The sequence below is a fragment of the Xiphias gladius genome, chromosome 9, assembly GCF_016859285.1.
Source record: "Xiphias gladius isolate SHS-SW01 ecotype Sanya breed wild chromosome 9, ASM1685928v1, whole genome shotgun sequence".
In the NCBI taxonomy this organism is placed as follows: Eukaryota; Metazoa; Chordata; class Actinopteri; order Istiophoriformes; family Xiphiidae; genus Xiphias; species Xiphias gladius.
In genome coordinates this window covers 9,961,980-9,979,372 of record NC_053408.1, presented here as the reverse complement: position 1 = coordinate 9,979,372, position 17,393 = coordinate 9,961,980, and the positions used below count along the sequence as shown (strand labels likewise).

The 17,393-nt window shown below is 40.6% G+C and overlaps 3 protein-coding genes across 8 annotated transcripts; all 3 read left to right on the top strand.

The window, feature by feature from the left end:
* Positions 1-913: 913 nt before the first annotated feature.
* LOC120794677 (CD63 antigen-like) lies at positions 914-4,030 on the top strand. Its single transcript, XM_040135930.1, has 7 exons — positions 914-961; positions 1,586-1,774; positions 2,097-2,171; positions 2,329-2,433; positions 3,226-3,363; positions 3,459-3,542; positions 3,948-4,030. The coding sequence occupies exons 1-7, from the start codon at positions 914-916 to the stop codon at positions 4,017-4,019; spliced, it is 711 nt and encodes a 236-aa protein (XP_039991864.1). The 3' UTR covers positions 4,020-4,030.
* Positions 4,031-4,705: 675 nt separating this feature from the next.
* pus3 (pseudouridylate synthase 3) lies at positions 4,706-8,395 on the top strand. 5 transcript variants are annotated; one of them, XM_040135448.1, is made up of 7 exons: positions 4,706-4,849; positions 5,203-5,596; positions 5,703-5,980; positions 6,065-6,248; positions 6,514-6,623; positions 6,809-6,981; positions 7,939-8,210. In XM_040135448.1, the coding sequence occupies exons 2-7, from the start codon at positions 5,204-5,206 to the stop codon at positions 8,208-8,210; spliced, it is 1,410 nt and encodes a 469-aa protein (XP_039991382.1). In that variant the 5' UTR covers positions 4,706-4,849; position 5,203. The 5 variants fall into 5 exon arrangements, with proteins under 5 accessions (XP_039991382.1, XP_039991381.1, XP_039991378.1 ...); XM_040135447.1 differs by having other exon boundaries at positions 5,200-5,596; XM_040135444.1 differs by having other exon boundaries at positions 4,706-5,009.
* A 79-nt stretch (positions 8,396-8,474) lies between these two features.
* Positions 8,475-12,528, top strand: dcakd (dephospho-CoA kinase domain containing). 2 transcript variants are annotated; one of them, XM_040135451.1, is made up of 5 exons: positions 8,475-8,812; positions 10,098-10,209; positions 10,858-11,061; positions 11,460-11,547; positions 11,828-12,528. In XM_040135451.1, the coding sequence occupies exons 2-5, from the start codon at positions 10,098-10,100 to the stop codon at positions 12,111-12,113; spliced, it is 690 nt and encodes a 229-aa protein (XP_039991385.1). In that variant the 5' UTR covers positions 8,475-8,812; the 3' UTR covers positions 12,114-12,528. The 2 variants fall into 2 exon arrangements, with proteins under 2 accessions (XP_039991385.1, XP_039991384.1); XM_040135450.1 differs by having other exon boundaries at positions 8,477-8,701.
* Positions 12,529-17,393: the final 4,865 nt, after the last annotated feature.

Here is a 17,393-nt window from a genome sequence, read left to right as displayed (position 1 = left end):
AGTCAGATGGCTGCAGGTATACTCGGCACATTTTGAGATGTGACAGAAAGAAAGTAACAGGATTCTCTAGTTTTTTTTCTGTTCTGTTTTCATCCAATATTTTGGGGAGGCAAGTTCATGTGTGATCTACCGGCATATCGTCTGTTTGAATAGTTTAACTGCACAGTTCAGCCCATAAGAACACAGCAATGTTTTTCTTAGGTTATTAAACACACCCCTTCAGCGATGCCAGACTTTGGCTTTAGCAAATGTGCAAACTGCTGCTAGTGTATATGAAATGAATGTCAGAAACATTATAGTAATTTTTCAGTATTTACATTATATTCCCAGAGTATAAAGACGGCTACTACTCAGTATTTAGATGATCATATTTTATGGTACCTTTTGCCCTTCAGTGATGATACTATTCAAATATTCTAACAGGGACTGTATGTTTTTGTGAGATATATCTTTTAAACTGTTATCAGGCTACCTTCTCATTTTCATGAGGTCATTTGACACACTCACTGCTGAGTTACTTTTAGGTGCCTCTGTTCCAACTTGGACTAAGGACGGTTTGCAGCTGTCTCTCTGCTCTAACTTTTCTTTTAATCGAGTATAAACATCTCTGCGAAGATTTGGGTTGCCTGCATCAAGTCCTGACGATGTTTTGCAGCAGTAAATGCTGTTTCATTTTCCTCAATGTGCTCCTCTTGGTAGGTAATGTGAGTAAGTTAATTTTTGGATGGAAGTGTTGTAAATGGGGATGACTGATAACATTGATGATTCAAATAATAAATAGTCTAGATAAAGTGAGATTTTAAAAAAAGGTTGGATTTAGCATTATAAGTGGTTTTGGATTGATATGAGTAAATTATACGTCAAATTAATCACGCTATGTGTACTGTGATAGATCTATATCATTCTCATGACAATGCATGGTTGTCGAGTAGCTGCTTTGAAGAAGTACAGGGAGTCTGCTGTAACTTTAATCCTTCTTTTGTCCAAAGCTGTTGCTGTAAGCGAAGAAATAAAAGAAGGGGCAGCGGAGTGAACGTATTTTATGGCATAATTTGAAGGAGAAATCGTTCTTCCCTTCCTAACATATGTGTATTAGACGGTATCGGGGGTCTCAGTGGTTGGGCCAGTGGTTGGAGCAGTGACAAATGTGGAAGATAATCAGTCCGAGTCTCGGCCAGATGAGCCAGCGAGGGGTCCTGGGTGGGCCTTTGCATGTGCAGAAAAAAAAAAAAAAAACTGGAATATTACTACCTAATGTGGGTAAAAAAGGAAACCCACCCACAGAATGAGCAACCCAGGCTTCTTTTTAATTGTTATTTTAGAGAAAATATTTTAAAAACTTATAGAATATTTATCTCTCTACACTGATTTTAGACACATAGAAATTACATCAAATGTATCTGAGAGATACATCTTGTCCAATTTCTTTGCGTTTGGCTTTCTCCTTAACCGGATGATTCAGACCCATACTTCAACAGATTGACATTAGACCCCCGTTAAATCACCGGCAGAACTGTGTTCATTAGGTTCGATGTTGTCATATAAAGCAGCGAATTAATGTCCTCTTGTCAAACTTGTTTTTCAGATATCTGGGGTCGCCCTCGTCACTATCGGAGCGACACAATACTCGACTTACTCACAGATGGACACTTTTGCACTGAGTGGTCTGTCTAAAATTGCTATAGTCCTCATCACAGTGGGTGTCACCATCGCCCTCATCTCCCTCTTGGGCCAAGTTGGGGCAATCATTAATAATTCGTCTATGGTGGCTTGTGTAAGTAAAATAATCCTCAGTAATGGGTTTGAGATGGTCTCTCATAGATTTTATAAACCTAAGGAGGATGTTAAGTACCAGTATTTTGATTCTGGATTTTTGTGCTTGATTGAACAACTGGAATGAAATAAATGGAGACCGTGTCCAAAATGTTTTCCAACACTTATCAGAGACGTCTCAACAGATATTTAATTGACGGATCGTGAAATGGTCGATTCTGACTTTAATATGACACATCAGAAGATATTTGTAAGCTTTATTTAATGGAGATGGGAAATGACTGACCTATGACACTGCTCGCTCTGTTTTTCCAATGAACTAGTTCATCTGCATCCTGACAGTGATCATCATCTTGGAGATACTCACAGGCGCTGCCTTTTACATATTCCGCAGCAGGGTGAGACACCTTAATCCTGTCCACAGGGAATTATCTGAGCCTGGGATCTGAACTAACATTAACGGTGTTTCTTAAGGAGGGGACATGCCCTTAAATAAAACAAAGTTCTAGTGCTGATCATGCTAGGCCTCATTTGCTAATCACATTTTCTCTGTAGGCTGCCCTCCTACAGATGAACAGTGGTATCAATACCAAAGCACGAGCGGTGATCTATGGCTACAGCCTGGAGAAAAGACGCCCCGTCAACAGTATTCAGGAAAAGGTGACAGGAAGAGCTTCATGTTTTATCACTTGCAAGAGACACTTAATAGACTGGAGAGAATGTGTAGTACGTGATCGTATACAGGCCCAAATTAAACCAATTCAACCGCCCGAAAAAGGTGTGGGCCCCTAACAAGGCCCTGTTTCTCCCACTTTCTATGCATTGTACATGTATTAGTTATTAAAAATGATTTTGTGGTATCAGAATGTGCACCATGTAAGTACAATATAAACTGATATATCAAAGTCATAAACAAAAGATGTATTATATTTTATTCCCTCTACAAGATGAGGTCTCCAGATAAGGTAATCATTCAGGTATTGCCACAATGTGAACCTGAAGCCCCCAGGCCCCCTAAATGTCTGGGGCCCCCGGGGCGATTGCCTGCTTTGCCCGACTGGTTATCATAATATGACAGACGTTGTAGAAAGACAATGCTTTCCAAGTAACTAAATGAATTTGTTGAGATGATATTGTGGAGGAATACTTCTTATAATAATGAAATGCTCTGTGGCCATCGTGAGTGAAAAGTATTTCTAATTGTCGTTAACAACGTTCCAAGTTATTAAAATTGACACAGAATATTATTTCTATTTGGCAATCAGCACATCATTTCAAAACTGGAATTCAAACTTTTCTTAATCTCCAAGAAATACTTTTGGGAAATTTTGGGGACCTCCACAGCACCCCTGAAGAACTTGTCCTTTCTTTACGGTGCAACATGAATAGACAGGTCCACAAATACAGTCGGCGCTTTGTTGCAATCCTCATGTATTGTCAACCGTGTCACAGCTCAGCTGCTGTGGTGCAGACAGCTACACTGACTGGTTCAGGAGCACCGGCTGGGAAAACCACGATGCCGTGCCGGATTCCTGCTGCGTGGTGAAGAGTGAGGGCTGCGGACAGGACATGACGAAAATACACAGAAAGGTCTGCTGGGAAATCTCATTTCAAGTCCACAGTCATTTCATCTAATTTCTGTGAACAGATGATACAGTATTTTATGACTGTGTGCTCTTCCTCAGGGTTGTATCTGGGCTATCAAGCGCTTTCTGCTGAGAAACTTGGTGTGGGTTAGTGCTGTCTGCATCGCTCTTGGAGTCTCAGAGGTAAACTGTTGGTCATTTATACACCTTTTAATATCATATGACATGTCTGTCTTGCATATGAGAATGTCTGATAAAACAGAAATACCATAAAGGTTTCTTTAGAAAAAAAAAAAAATCACATGTATTTCCTGGCATGATTTAGTAATTTTTTTAAATAAACGATTTATATGCAAGTTCCAACAATCTGCATGAGAAGATTTTCGTACGGGCAATGGTAATGCAGACATTTGAAAAGAAAGGAGGAAGAGGATGACATGAATGATAATAAAGCCTGTCTCATCCCGTTTGCCTTGGGTTATGAAATCAAGAATTAACCAGAATTTACTGAGAGAGAAAAAAGAACCATTTTGACCCACCTTTAAGTTCAATTGCTGCCGGTAAGCTACAACCTTTTTCCTGTTACAGTTTTTTGGATTATTAGTCGGGCTGTGCTTGTGTGTGGACATAAAACGAAAAAACTATGAAAACCTCAGCTGATGCGCCATCGTGCCCAAGCACAGTCGTCTTCCCAAATCAGTGACAGTTTTGTTCTGTTTTGTTTTTTTCTTGCTAAGGTATGATCTGTTTTATTTGCTTTTGACAAGTGGAAATTGTTTCGTTTGTTGTGGTCTGTGACATTGAGAACACCTGTTATAAAAGTAAAGTTAATGCTTACTATGAATATATGTTCAATAAATGTGTGATACCTTATGGTTAGGTGGTTGTGTGGTTCAATGTACATGTTTAACAGCTGAATTTGCATATGACCCAGTAACTCCTGAGACGGTTTTCCCTTGCGAAGAGGCTACAGATGATCTATATTTTGCGAATAGCTCATCTGTAGCTCGCACACCTCACTTGGTGCCCCTCACCAGGGAGCTCTGCATGTAAATGCTTGCTCTGCTGAACACAAAGCGATTTCTGAGCAAAAGGTTATTGACATCTTGGCTCTTACATTTTGAATCTGATCTGAGTGACAAACTCACAGTACTTCAAAATAATAAACGGCAGCAACATCAAGTAAACTGACCAGTTCAGAAATGATCCGCTAAGATTAGAGATAATAGGTTTTTTATTTCAATTCTTCTCTATTAATACCCTTTTTTTTTTTTTAAACACACTAGACAATGTACAAATCCAGGACACGGCAATTTAAGCAGTAAACTACATTTCCCGGGAACCCTCTGCAGGAAGTGAGTCCGCTCTCAAAATTGATCCGGCTCTAGCAAACCAGCATCAGCACTGAAAGCAGCATGTGTGCGCCAGGAACCTAGAAAAGCGACCGAAAAGCAGAGGTTTGTCGGCAGCTCTGGGACTAAAATTTAGAGGTAAAGACTCTGTTGCGACTTTGTTGCGACGCTATTTAGGACCGCCAACCAGAACCTAACTTACCACACGAGCTAACAGGCTAACGTTAGCGTATAGCCGAAGGACAGTACGAGCTCGCCAGAGACAAACTTCAACTAGCTGTCTGAAATAAGTCCGACTGTGAGTTAAAAAAAAAAAAAAAAAAACGTAGAAATGATACTGCTTAACCCTCATTTACTACTCTAAATGAAAAGGAGAATAATAAAGTATCTAGCTAAGTAAGTGGATGTTTAATGCATCAAGTAACAGATGCTAATTATATGTAGAAATATTTAAGTTATTCTCTGTAAATCGCCTCTTATTTATAAAGCAGAATGTCAGAGGCATTAATCCAGCAAATGAAAGCGCTGGAGGCAGAGCTGCAGAAGCTCAAGTCCCAGCTGAGGGAGAGGAGTGGGGCTGGGGAGGACATGGAGGGGACGTCCAGCCCATCCACTGAGGGAAACACCAGCGGCAGTAAAAAGGGCAAGAAAGCAAGCAAGGCGCGGCCGTTTGACCACTCCGCCCACCCCCGGCGCCATGTGGCTCTGCGGCTGGCGTACCTGGGCTGGGCCTACCAGGGCTTTGCCGTCCAGGAGAACACAGACAACACCGTGGAGGCCAGACTCTTTGAGGCTTTGCTGAAGACTCGGCTGATCCAGGACCGACAGAGCTCCAACTATCACCGGTGTGGTCGCACCGATAAAGGAGTCAGTGCCTTTTCCCAAGTGAGTTCACTGAGATGAAGACTGTTTTACCAGTTACAGTCCAATAATGCAGGAATGTATAGTTTTTGTCATGCCGTAGTTAAGTAAATTCGCCTCTTTTCCAAAGGTCATTACCATCGATTTGCGGTCCACACAGTTTTGTGGAGGACTGGGCGTCGTGCTGCCTGAAAATGTGGATCCCGGTACCAAGAACAAAGCTGCTGACTCCGAGGTCCCGTACGTGAAGATGCTGAACAGGGTCCTGCCCCAGGACATTAGGATCTTGGACTGGGCACCAGTAGCGGAGGGTTTCAGTGCACGCTTCGACTGTCAGTCCCGCACGTACCGGTACTATTTCCCCCGAGGATCTTTGGATGTGGCATTGATGGCAGATGCGGCAAAAAGGTGGGTGAAGGCACAAAATCGCAAACACTGATGTCACCCCTTGAGGTCGCAGCTCTGATTTGAAGCCCTCTTGGCGCCCAACAGGTACGAGGGCACTCATGACTTTCGCAACCTGTGCAAAATGGATGTGGGCAACGGAGTGCTGCAGTTTGAGAGGACCATCTTGTCAGCCTCGGTCAAGCCTCTGCAGCCTCAGCAGGCCTCCAGCAGAGATCAATATGACCTCTTCATATTCGAGATCAAAGGATTAGCCTTCCTTTACCACCAGGTATCAAGAGACAAAAACTCAGGTCTTTTCTCCATGGTTTTAACAGCTCTGGTCAGCAAAAGATTACGTTCATTTTAAACCATTATATCCGTATATATTAGGCTTTTTCTGCTAATAATGAAACTATGTTATAAAGCAGTTTCAATAACGGCAAGACTGTTCGGATGTTTGCAATTCATATATACTCTGTTGTGGAGCCACTTTCTTTCCGATTTTGAATACTCTGATTAATGACATTTGCAGTCTCTGTTGTGTTACGCCACAGGTACGATGCATGATGGCAGTGCTCCTCCTGATAGGGCAGAAACTGGAAGCCCCGGAGATAATTAATCAGCTCCTGGATGTTCAGAGTAACCCCAGGAAGCCCCAATACAGGTGAGTCGACTGCTGTTGAAGGTCTTTTGGTCTTGTTTATTCCACCACTAGGAGTCCTACACAAATATAAATAAAACAAAAACAAAAAAAATCAGCTGTGCAAACTAAGTCAGTAATAGTGACAACAATATAGTTAAACTACATCAGTATGAATATTTCTCAAACATTTTCCTTCTTGTCGCTAGCATGGCAGTGGACTACCCTCTGGTGCTGTACGACTGCCACTTTGAAGGTTTGAGCTGGAGACAGGAGACTGAAGAGGTGAACCACGTGCTGTCTGCACTGCAGCAACACTGGACCCAGAGTGCAGTCAAGACCCACGTCCTCCACGGGATGATCAAGGGCTTGGAAGACGCAGGTGAGAAGTTCAGTGAGATGAATTCAGATGCAACAGCCTGGACTTGATGAACCTCAGCGCTTAATTTCATCATTAACTTGATTACAGTAACAGGATTTTTTTTAAGTTAACCTACTTGGGTGTGAAATTTCAAATACAGAATTAACTTGAATCAAAAAGTTGCATTCCCAATCTGCGTTCACCAGTTGAAAGGGGTGTTTTGTTTGTGTGTGTGCGTGCGTGCGTGTGTGAAGCATTTCCCATCACAAATTGAGGGTCTAAGGTTGTCATGACAACACCCCAAACTGAGGGCATTCCTTGAAGAATATAACAACAGCAATGGACTCAGTGATTTTATAGGGCCCGATACCGCTTCCAAATAGAGTCTTCAGTTCATATTTTTGTACAATTTTTCAACAGTCATAGCGTGATCATGGCCAGGAATTTTGGAGAGACCCCTTTTGAACTAGAGCTGCAGCAATTAGTTGTCAAAATAAAACAAATTAGCAGATATGTAATTTGATAATTGACAGTTTTAACAGTTTCAGTAATTTTTCAAGCAAAAATACCTAAATTTGCTGGTTCGTTCTTCTCAAATGTGAGGATTTGCTGCTTTGCCATGTTTGATAGTAAACTGAATATGTTTGGGTTATGGACTGTTTATTAAATAAAACAAGCAATTTGAATATATCTCCTTGGGCTTTGTAAAATTATTATAGAAATGTTTTACTCTTTTCTGCCATTTTATAGACAGAATTATTAATCTGTTAATGGAGAAAATAATCGGCCGATTTTTGGATAATGAAAATAATCTTTAGTTGCAACCCTGTTTCTACCCATACTAGTAGCTTTCCGTCCTATTGCATCCTATTCATATTTTTGCTTAGCCCGGAACCACTGTGCACATGATGTGGTTGAATAACTTCACTGTACATGAGTGTACTGTACATAAATTGCTTCACCGCTCTCCATCAACAGGTGGAGTGTCCACTAACCGCTGCTGGCTAGTAGAAGGCAGCCAGCAGAGAAACTACCGACCGTTGCTGGAGCGTCCGTGCTGCGAGAGCCTGGAGTCCAGGATAGACCATTTTGTTAAGAGGGGCAGACTGGAGCGGGAGGAAGGGGAGAACGGAGGTGAAATGGTCCACAGAGGAAAAAGGCCCAAAAATTCCCACAATTCCCCCAGTCTGCCTGTTTCTTCAGAGATGCCATCGTCAAAGCAAAGTACAGATCAGAAAGCAGAAGATTAATATTTTCCACCTGAGAACAGACTTGCCAAGGTTTATTTTAATTCTCACGCAAACATTATTTACATTTGACTTCAGGACACAAAACAATGGATTTAACTTTTTTATTTCATGAAAGCGTTGCATTTCCGTTTTCTTTCATGCCAATATTTGTTCTGCCTTAAAATAAACACGTTTTGGAGAACGTTGCCGTCGCTGACTTTGGTTTATAACACAACTGTAGTAAGTCAAGTGGAATGGGAACTCGAAATTGGTCAGACGGAACTAACGTAGGTGCGGGAAGAATTTTGAGGTGGCGCTTGTCAGACTAAGAGGCTAGGTCGGAAGCAGTCGGTTCAGTAAGATTCGTAGTTACACACAACAATACCCAGTAATACGACAGTGTCTAACATTTTTATCTGACTGCACAACTGGTAAAACGGAGTGGAAATGGCCGCGGCTTCGTCTGTTTGTGCATTTGCGGTCGCTTCGACCTGATCAACACTTGTCCTAAGGTTAGCTTGTTAGCAATCCTGGTTGTTTACTGCACCAGCCCCACCACTGTGGCTCCGCACGGATTTCCACTGTACATTCAAGGGATTTAAGGGGGCTCTCACTTTTACAAGGTAAAGCGAAAGAGAAAAGTAAGAAACCAAAACAAAACATGAGTGTAATTTCGTCAGCAACAACAGAATAACTCGAATCTGGAAATAACCAGTCGTTCCTTACAGTGTGATTCAGATGTTACCCCCCTGTCAAACCTCGTCGGGGTTTACCTCGGCGTTTAGTCGAGCATATCTCGAAAGCGGACTTTTCCGCACGGGCAGACCCGTTTACCTCCGACGTCGGCCGGTTTCACCGAGGAGTTGGCACCACAAGCTGAGTGTCGCTCATCGCGTCCACGGCAAGGGGCGCGTTGTTTGTCCTCACGGCAGCCTCGGGAAGGCTCCAAAACTCCGAACGCTGCATGTAAACCAGCAAGAAATGTACAAATTGCTTGAGCCGCGGAGAGTTTGACACCGAGGGGCCTTTTCCAGTAACAGTATGCAATTGTGACATTTATTAGGGAAATATCCAGTGGTGGAAAGCAACTTAGTACATTTACAATTACGAAGTACGTGTACTTTACTTGAGTATTTCCATTTTCTGCTGCCTTATAACACTACTACAGTTCAGAGGTGAATATTGTGCTTTTTACTCCCATTACATTTATCTTGCAACTTTAGTTACTAGTTACTTACATATTCTAATTATTAATACAAAATACAATCAACAAATCAATTACGATGCATTGTTATAGGTTAAGATAAGTGTGTAGAGCAGTATATAGGGTAATTAAATTTAGCCCCGAGTTTACCAGCCGCAACAATAAAGGTATGCTTACACATCAATAATCATAATCCAATAAAATAACATTATTCAGAAATGGGCCGTTCCCGAAGTACTTTTACGTTAAGTACATTTTATGTATTTGTCTGATAAAACTTTTGTACTGTAGAATTTTGAGTGGGAGACCTTTGCTTGTAACATTTTTTTCTAAACTGTGGTGTTTTTATTCAAGTAAAAGATCTGATTTATCCATAACTTTGGTATTTGGTGGTTTGAGGTAATAATTCACTTTATACTCTAATACCTGTCAGATATTATTTCTTTTTGTGTATTTTAACTTGTAGTGAGAAGTGCCCTGTCAGAAGTTTTACATTTTCTTTATTTTGTTGTTTGTTTTTTTTACTTTATATTGCTGTTATTTACCAACTAGCCCAGTTGTAGCCAAGTCTTGTCTTTGCGCCATCATTACAATTTCCAATAAATTGTATTTTATTTCTCTGCATCACCATCAAGAGTGGCAGTAACAGTATTGTTACTATGCTGACATTACTTTGATACATCTTTCTTTATCTTTGCTTTAAGATGTTCCTGGTGGGGCTGACGGGAGGTATCTCCTCAGGGAAAAGCACAGTGTCTTCAATGCTGCGGGAGCTTGGGTGCCCGATTATTGATGCAGATGTTGTGGCCAGGAAAGGTAGATGAATATCTCTCCCCTGCAAACTATTATTCAGATTTGCACGATGAATACACATGCCGTTTTAAATACCGTTCGATATTGTTTTCCCCTCCTCCAGGGCACAGCCTCGTAGATAAACTATCATATGGAACTTGCGATTCACCCAAAGGTCCAAACCGCTTTGTGTAATAATAACGTTTATAATTATTGTTATTGTTATAGTTAAATGCTGAAATGGACATGAGGAGGTTAGGCCTGAAGGGGGTTAATTAAGACAAATGCTTGGAGAGAGTGCATGAATCATGAAGATTGTCTCTGTTGTTTACTGCAGGGAGGATGTTCTAGTTATGTGGTGAAGATTAAAAGGTCACAGAACTAGGTGAAGCATGAACAGCTGCATTTAGGAGAAAATATAAGGCATTAGGCTCAGGATTTAATTATACTCAGGTGGTTGATAAGTCTGTTACAAAATTTGTGTGGCATTTTCTAACGTCTTACGCTAGCTAGTTTTGTTTTTCTATTACTCTATAAACTGCAATATTGAATTATTGACCACAGATCAATAATTTAAAAAAAAAAAGCTTTTAATTTTTATTTGACACATTACTTGGTTAATTAAAACAATGATATAATGGTACAATTATCACTGCCTTTTCTTGAAAACAGTTGTGGAGCCGCACACTCCTGCCTACTCTCGCATCGTCTACCACTTCGGGCCAGAGATCCTACTTGAGAACGGGGAGATCGACAGGCAGAAGCTGGGTCAGCTCATCTTCGCCAGTGAGGAAAAGAGGAAGCTGCTGAACTCCATCACCCACCCAGAGATCCATAAAGCAATGCTCAAAGAGATCCTCTTCTACTTTCTCAGAGGTGAGGGAGGAGTTGGGTTCGGCTCAGTTATAGTTTGACACGGAAAAAGAGGAGGATTCACTGAAACTGAGCCAAGTCTGTTTTGCAGGGGACGGATGGACATTAGGTTTGAGGCTTTTTCTGACAAACCTTTATGAATTACTCTCTGTGAGCCAAAAGGTGAGATAATTGAGGATATTACCAACATTTTATCAGGTAGAGGGTGAAAGTAAGAGATAAAAGTAAGATAACAACTCGAGAGGACGCATTAAAACTAACTTCCAATACGCTTCTTGTACGTTCTTAAAAAATAATTAACGTGATCGTGTTAATGGTATTTTCACGGTGTTGGAGTGTAAATGTGTTAACACTAATTAATTCTGTTTAACACTGCTCCCCCTCTTCTTCCGTCTCCCTAGGGTACCGCTATGTGGTGCTGGATGTGCCTCTTCTCTTTGAAACCAGACGTCTCACTCAGTTTCTGAACCATACTGTAGTGGTTTACTGGTAAGACAACCACCTCATTTTTCTCCATTTTGCCCATTACTTTAAACTTTTACTTTCAGACAGTTTGTCTGCAGGTTTCTTATTTTAAACCATTAAATATTTTGCAGTTGTTTTTTTTTTTGACAACCACTGGCCATTAAGCCCGGTTTTGTGAGTTACTGGTTAACTCTCTCCAGTGCTCTCTCTGCCTTATTAGCATGACTCACTGCCTCTGGATTTTTTTTTTAACAAGGCACCCTGGCTGCACCATAAATAACCTCCATTGTCTGTTCCTTTTCAGTGACCCTGCCACTCAGCTATCGCGCCTGATGCAGAGGGACGGCCTGACCCAGGAGCAGGCCGAGCAGCGCGTAGCTGCACAGATGCCACTCAATGAAAAGCGCGGCTTGGCAAATCATGTTATTGAGAACTCAGGCAGCCGGGAGGACACCCATCGGCAGGTCCTGCGGCTGCACACAAAGCTGGAGGACTCCATGGACTTCCTCTTAGTGAGGGTCATTGCTATTGCTGCCACTGCTGGTCTGAGTGGGATACTGCTCTATGCAGCCAAGATACTTTTGTCCTAACAGAGGAAAGACGAGGGGTAAAAGGGTTTGGTCCAAAATGTGGTTAAAGATGAGGATGTGAATAGAAGCAGGCAAAGGCAGGTCGGAAGTATCGATGCAATTTACTGTGAGATTAGTTTGACAGCACTCACCACTACAGCTCAATGGTTTGACATGCTCTTTTGGCAGTTAACACGGACTTACGTTATTGACAGAACTTGCAATGACAAATGTTGTTTTGGTGTGAAGGGCTTCTATGTGCAATTTATGTGGGTTTTACTGTGAGATACTAAAATATGAAGGTGATACCTTAGAGGCTCAGTTACTGTACAAGCCCCCCCCACTTGCTCAGTTATAACGGTGATGCTCTCAACAGTAATGGCAGATTGGAGCTTTAAAAACTGGCTAAATCCTAATTTTGATACAGCAGTCAATACATAACTAACAACAGTATAACCATCAAAAGTCATAGACTGTAGAAACTTTGAGATTTTTTACTTGGTAACACTTTCTGCGCTTTATGAAGTTACTAAAATTAGACTTTTTGGGTGATTGAATTAATCCAAAATAAAAAACAGACATTGGAGAGAGCAAATGAATAGGTAAACGGCTATAGTCACTGTGGTTTCACTCATTCTCACTTCACTTTTTAATACAAAATGCCAGTGTTATCCCCAGTCATGAATATGTTTTAAATTGGATGGAATACCCGCATGGGAAAGAAATTGAAGTGCTGAATAGGAATGATCTGATGCTTACAGAATATGCTATGATTGTATGTTGATGACTTGTATAATGAAGATATATGGTAGAATGTATTTGACAATCCATTTTTAATGGGAACAGTGTGAATTTACACAGATTAACAGACTATATTTATCACTGTATTTTCTTACACTCGAAGCTGTCCTCTGTATATACTAAGTCTGTGATGTTTATTTTTTTTCAGTGCACATTCACTTGTAACTAAAAATACAACATTTGTAATGTTAGCTGCTTCACTTACATATAAATGATCCAACACCACTGTTTTAAAGGAACAACGATCAGATGGTGTCAATGTGTTTTGCTTATTGTTGCCTCACTGGGGATGTTTGAGCGTCACAGTGCAGAGTGATGATTGTGTTTGACACTAGAGGACTGTTTTCACTTTAGTCTGTTGAAGAGGGAAAGTTTCTCTGTGCTAAACCTTAAATCTGAGTTTATGACGTACGAACGGCATGACGTTGTGACATCACAGCTAGTTTGGAAAACAGTCATGGTCCAGTATATAATTTACACAAGCTCCGGTCCACATAGACTGATAATGGACTTCTCAGTGAAGTAGGAGACATCTTGTGTCTAGTAGTTAAATTTAAAAAAATATATATATTTTTAGTATTCATAGATTCTGGATTTTCAAAAAAGGGGGAAGGAAAAGATATCATTTTAAGAATTGTAATGAAGGTAATTTAAGTTTTTTGTGGGAAATCCATACCAGATGGAAATTATTAATTTTGGGTTTTAAAATGTGTAGCGGGCCGGTGGGATCTTTGAACAACTTTGTTCCACTTTAGTCAAGATTTCAGTCAAAAGTTCATTAAAGGAGGTTTACTGGGGTACTCCAGAAATCAAGAATTTGGCTTTCGTTAAGTTTGTGGATTCAAGACTGCTCTAAATCAAAGTGACTGAGGCCAAGATATCAGAAGACGAAGAAATACAACTATTTTCACATGTTGAGTAGGATTCTTGAAAAGTAAACCAATGTTTATGTGTAAAACCAGTGGAGTACCCCTACTGGGGCTGCAACTAATGATTATTTTCACGACCGTTTAATCTGCCGATTATTTTATGGATTAATAGTTTAACTGTTTTACCTAGGGAAAATACTGAAAAATACCAATTACAGCCCATGGTAATGTCGTCAGATGTCTTGTTTTTTCTGACCAACAGTCTGAAACCATGGGATTTTCTGTTTACAATCATGTATGACAAAGAATAGAATAAAAATCTCACATTTGAGAGGCTGGAACCATCGAATGTTTGGCATTTTTGCTTACAAAATTACAAAAAAAAGAAGTTGATCCTCAAGATAGTTGATTAATTTTCAGTCGATCAACTAATTGATTCATTGGCTAATTATTCCAATTCTTACCCCAATAATAATAAACAGAAATCATATTGGCAGTACTGAAATGCATAAATGTCCAACTCTTCAAAGGAGAAAGAAACTCTTAATATAATTAGATCCTATAGGAAAATGTGTTAGTGATAAGACTTCAGGAGAAGATAATAATGAACTTGTATTAATGTTTAGTTGTGATGTCCTTGCTCCGGTCCACATTAGAGCTTAGGCACGAAAATTAAGGCCCACGGGCAGGCGTGGTGACATCATGCTGGCACCGAGTGCCCACTGGCCTACGTGGCTCACTTGGCCCCATCTAAAGCCCCTACTGGTCTGCTCTTTGTTTTTATCAAGCCACTGTAGAACTAATGCAAAGTGACTCGGGCTGTGGTGGGTGGGGGCCAGTGAACCAAATGCTGCATGGCCACACATTTGGATAGGTATGTAACAAACAAAATCCCAGCCACAAACACAATGTGATCTTTTAAAAACACGCAAACAGTAGATACAGTATAGTACGATCGTCCACCAAACGCACGCAGTCACACTGGACCCTAGTAGGTCCAGGATGTCCATTATTCAGAGCCCTGATGAATAATATGCTGTTTTTCGGTTGCTTTTAAAAAAAAACCTGGCTCTATTATGAACCAGGGGGTAACGTGCTTTCCTTGGCAGCCAGCTGTTCGGCAGAGATTTTCAAGTGTGCCTTTTCTCAGTCTCTTTCACAGACACAGACAGAGGCCAGATGCAGAGTGTGCAAGGAGGACTATATCTGTACCAGCAAGTGTGAATGCTCCAGGCAGAAAAGGGCGGCGAAGTCTCAGTCTGAATATAAATTGGGTTTAATTCTGATGGTGTCAGGCTAAAAGGTGAAAGTCTCTAAGTTACCTTGTTACAATTTGTAAAAGTGCGCGCATGCAGGAGCAACCCACTGCTTTATTGTGTGTTGTGTGTTCTCCGAGAGCAGAGCAAATAATTTTCTGGTGGCAGGGGGTAAAGACTTCTTTAATCTTGACATCGTGTTCAGAGAGTTGGCCTAAGGCACCACACTGTGTCGACATTTTGGAGTCTCCTGTCTGAGTGGTTTTTCATCATTCCCCCTGCCTGCTGCCGAAAGGGAAGGTAAAATAGCTTGGGCAAAAGCAAACAAAATAAATAGCGTTGCACAAAACGCAAACCACAACTCTGGATAACTGACAGTCTAATTTTCAATAACTATTGCACAAGTCACAAGGTAGTTAAAAGCGATTCAGTTGTGCATTCTTAGTGACTTATCAATTAATACAACACAAAGTTATTATTTTCTTTATACGCACATTGTACCATTTATGTTTGTGAGTGTGTGTGTGTAAAAGATGCAGTGAGGTCCCAAATCTGCTAAGGATCTAAACGTTAAAGCCCCTACACGCTTAAGCGGCGGTCACACCACAAATTTCGTCCATGCGAAACAGGTGGAGCCAGAAGCTTGGTGACGTAGTGACTACTCACAGGGCTAGAAGGTGAACTGCTGTAGCTTGCGAGCTAAGCATTAACTTGCTAGCCGGCGCAGTCCGGCTAGTCCTGGTCAGTCACAATATCTCCCGGAGCTTCTCTCTAATTTCTCTCTACTGTTCTGTTTGTGTCCCCCTGGCATTTTGTTCGCCATTGCGCACCATTTTGTTTGAGAAAAAGTTATTGTAAAGGGAAAATAAAGATCTCTGGGCTAATGAGCTTGCTAACGGTCAGTTAGTAAACCCATTAGCATAACTTGGCTGCTAATGGGACAATTAGTTCACACAGTTTCGTAAAAAAAAAGTGTTTGTACCATCGAGCCCTGTCTCCTCAGTGTCTGCAAACCATTTCTCTTTTGTGGAAAGTTTTTACTCCGACAGAGGAGGTTAAATAAAAGTAGCACAACACAGCTGATAACCCATAAGTTGATCTTTGAATGATAAAATGAATAAAAACAGAATGAACGTGTTGCTTTAGTTTTGCAATAGTGAAAGGAAGTGTTTGGATTAGGAATACCAGAGAAGGGCGGAACGATAGGGGAACAAAAAAAATTTGATAGGATTTAAAATTAATGATTCAGAGCACTATTAGACATCAACTCTTATCACAGACAGCAGTCTGTCAGTAGCATTCAGAAATTGTTGCTGTGCCGCTGCTGCTGGTTTCTTTGTCTTTGTTTTTGTGATTGTAATCAGATAGAGCTCTGCTACGCTGACTTTCCTTAACATGACTCATTAAATAGTCTTGAAAGTAATCTTATTGGCTGGGCGACAAAACTTCCACATTATTGTTAAAGTGAGACTTACTGAAGTACAACAGTATAAAAACTTTAGTGTAGCATTGAGTTACAAACTGAGACTGGTTTCAGATAAAGATCAAAATGCACTCGCAGCTTAACAAAGGACAAAAACGTAGTAGGAGTACCAGTCTAGATGAGATCAAATAATACTGGAGAAGAATCTTGGTCAGCTGTCACAAGAAAATCGTGAAGGACAAAAAACAAAAATAAAAAATAAAACAAAGAAAAGCCAAAGTAACATAAAACAAAGGCAGAACTGCAAAAAGGAAGAGAGTTGATGTACTGAAAGTGTTCAAGTGCAAAAAGTGCTGAGGAGTGTCCAAAGCAAAGGGCACAGCTGTATTTATCAACTGTGTGTTCTCGGCAGAGAACTATTCTATTGCGCCCAAACTGTAACTTTTCTCCAATGAATTTCCGCTCCTTTGTTTCAAGAGACCAGGGGAGGAGGAGCTGATTTTGAAATGTTCCTTACTACGGGGAGACTAATTTGATTGAAGTTTTGCGTACAGAAATCACACACTTTAGCTTATTCACTATGGTCAATCAACAATGATTCCAAACATAAATTGTACGTAAGGAGCCTATTACATATAGAATATGAAGAACATTTAATTTGACAATAATCAAAGATGATGTCTAATAATGTTAATATATGAAGAAGAGTTATTTGGTTAACAATATAATAAAGTACAGTCCTACAGTCTAGTCTAGCGACTACATTATTCCAAATCACCAAGACCACAGAGACATACATTGAAGATCACACAAGGGCTGAAGAGGCATACCTATGCATAATCACTGGGTGGCAGTGCAGTCACATGGTAAGCATTGCATCAAAGGAGCTATATGTAAGTTTTGCTTTTTTGATACATAGCCAACATTAGCATTAACAGGTGTTTACTGACCA

What these genes read in the sequence shown, in the direction of transcription:
- LOC120794677 (XM_040135930.1), top strand. Translation starts at nt 914, where the DNA reads ATGCATGGTTGTCGAGTAGCTGCTTTGAAGAAGTACAGGGAGTCTGCT. An exon ending in TTTACATATTCCGCAGCAGG is followed by an intron (nt 2,172 to 2,328) that starts GTGAGACACCTT and finishes TTTTCTCTGTAG; the next exon opens with GCTGCCCTCCTACAGATGAA. An exon ending in TGACGAAAATACACAGAAAG is followed by an intron (nt 3,364 to 3,458) that starts GTCTGCTGGGAA and finishes GCTCTTCCTCAG; the next exon opens with GGTTGTATCTGGGCTATCAA.
- pus3 (XM_040135446.1), top strand. Translation starts at nt 5,204, where the DNA reads ATGTCAGAGGCATTAATCCAGCAAATGAAAGCGCTGGAGGCAGAGCTG. An exon ending in GAGTCAGTGCCTTTTCCCAA is followed by an intron (nt 5,597 to 5,702) that starts GTGAGTTCACTG and finishes TCTTTTCCAAAG; the next exon opens with GTCATTACCATCGATTTGCG. An exon ending in CCCAGGAAGCCCCAATACAG is followed by an intron (nt 6,624 to 6,808) that starts GTGAGTCGACTG and finishes TCTTGTCGCTAG; the next exon opens with CATGGCAGTGGACTACCCTC.
- dcakd (XM_040135451.1), top strand. Translation starts at nt 10,098, where the DNA reads ATGTTCCTGGTGGGGCTGACGGGAGGTATCTCCTCAGGGAAAAGCACA. An exon ending in AGATGTTGTGGCCAGGAAAG is followed by an intron (nt 10,210 to 10,857) that starts GTAGATGAATAT and finishes TCTTGAAAACAG; the next exon opens with TTGTGGAGCCGCACACTCCT. An exon ending in CCTCTTCTACTTTCTCAGAG is followed by an intron (nt 11,062 to 11,459) that starts GTGAGGGAGGAG and finishes CCGTCTCCCTAG; the next exon opens with GGTACCGCTATGTGGTGCTG.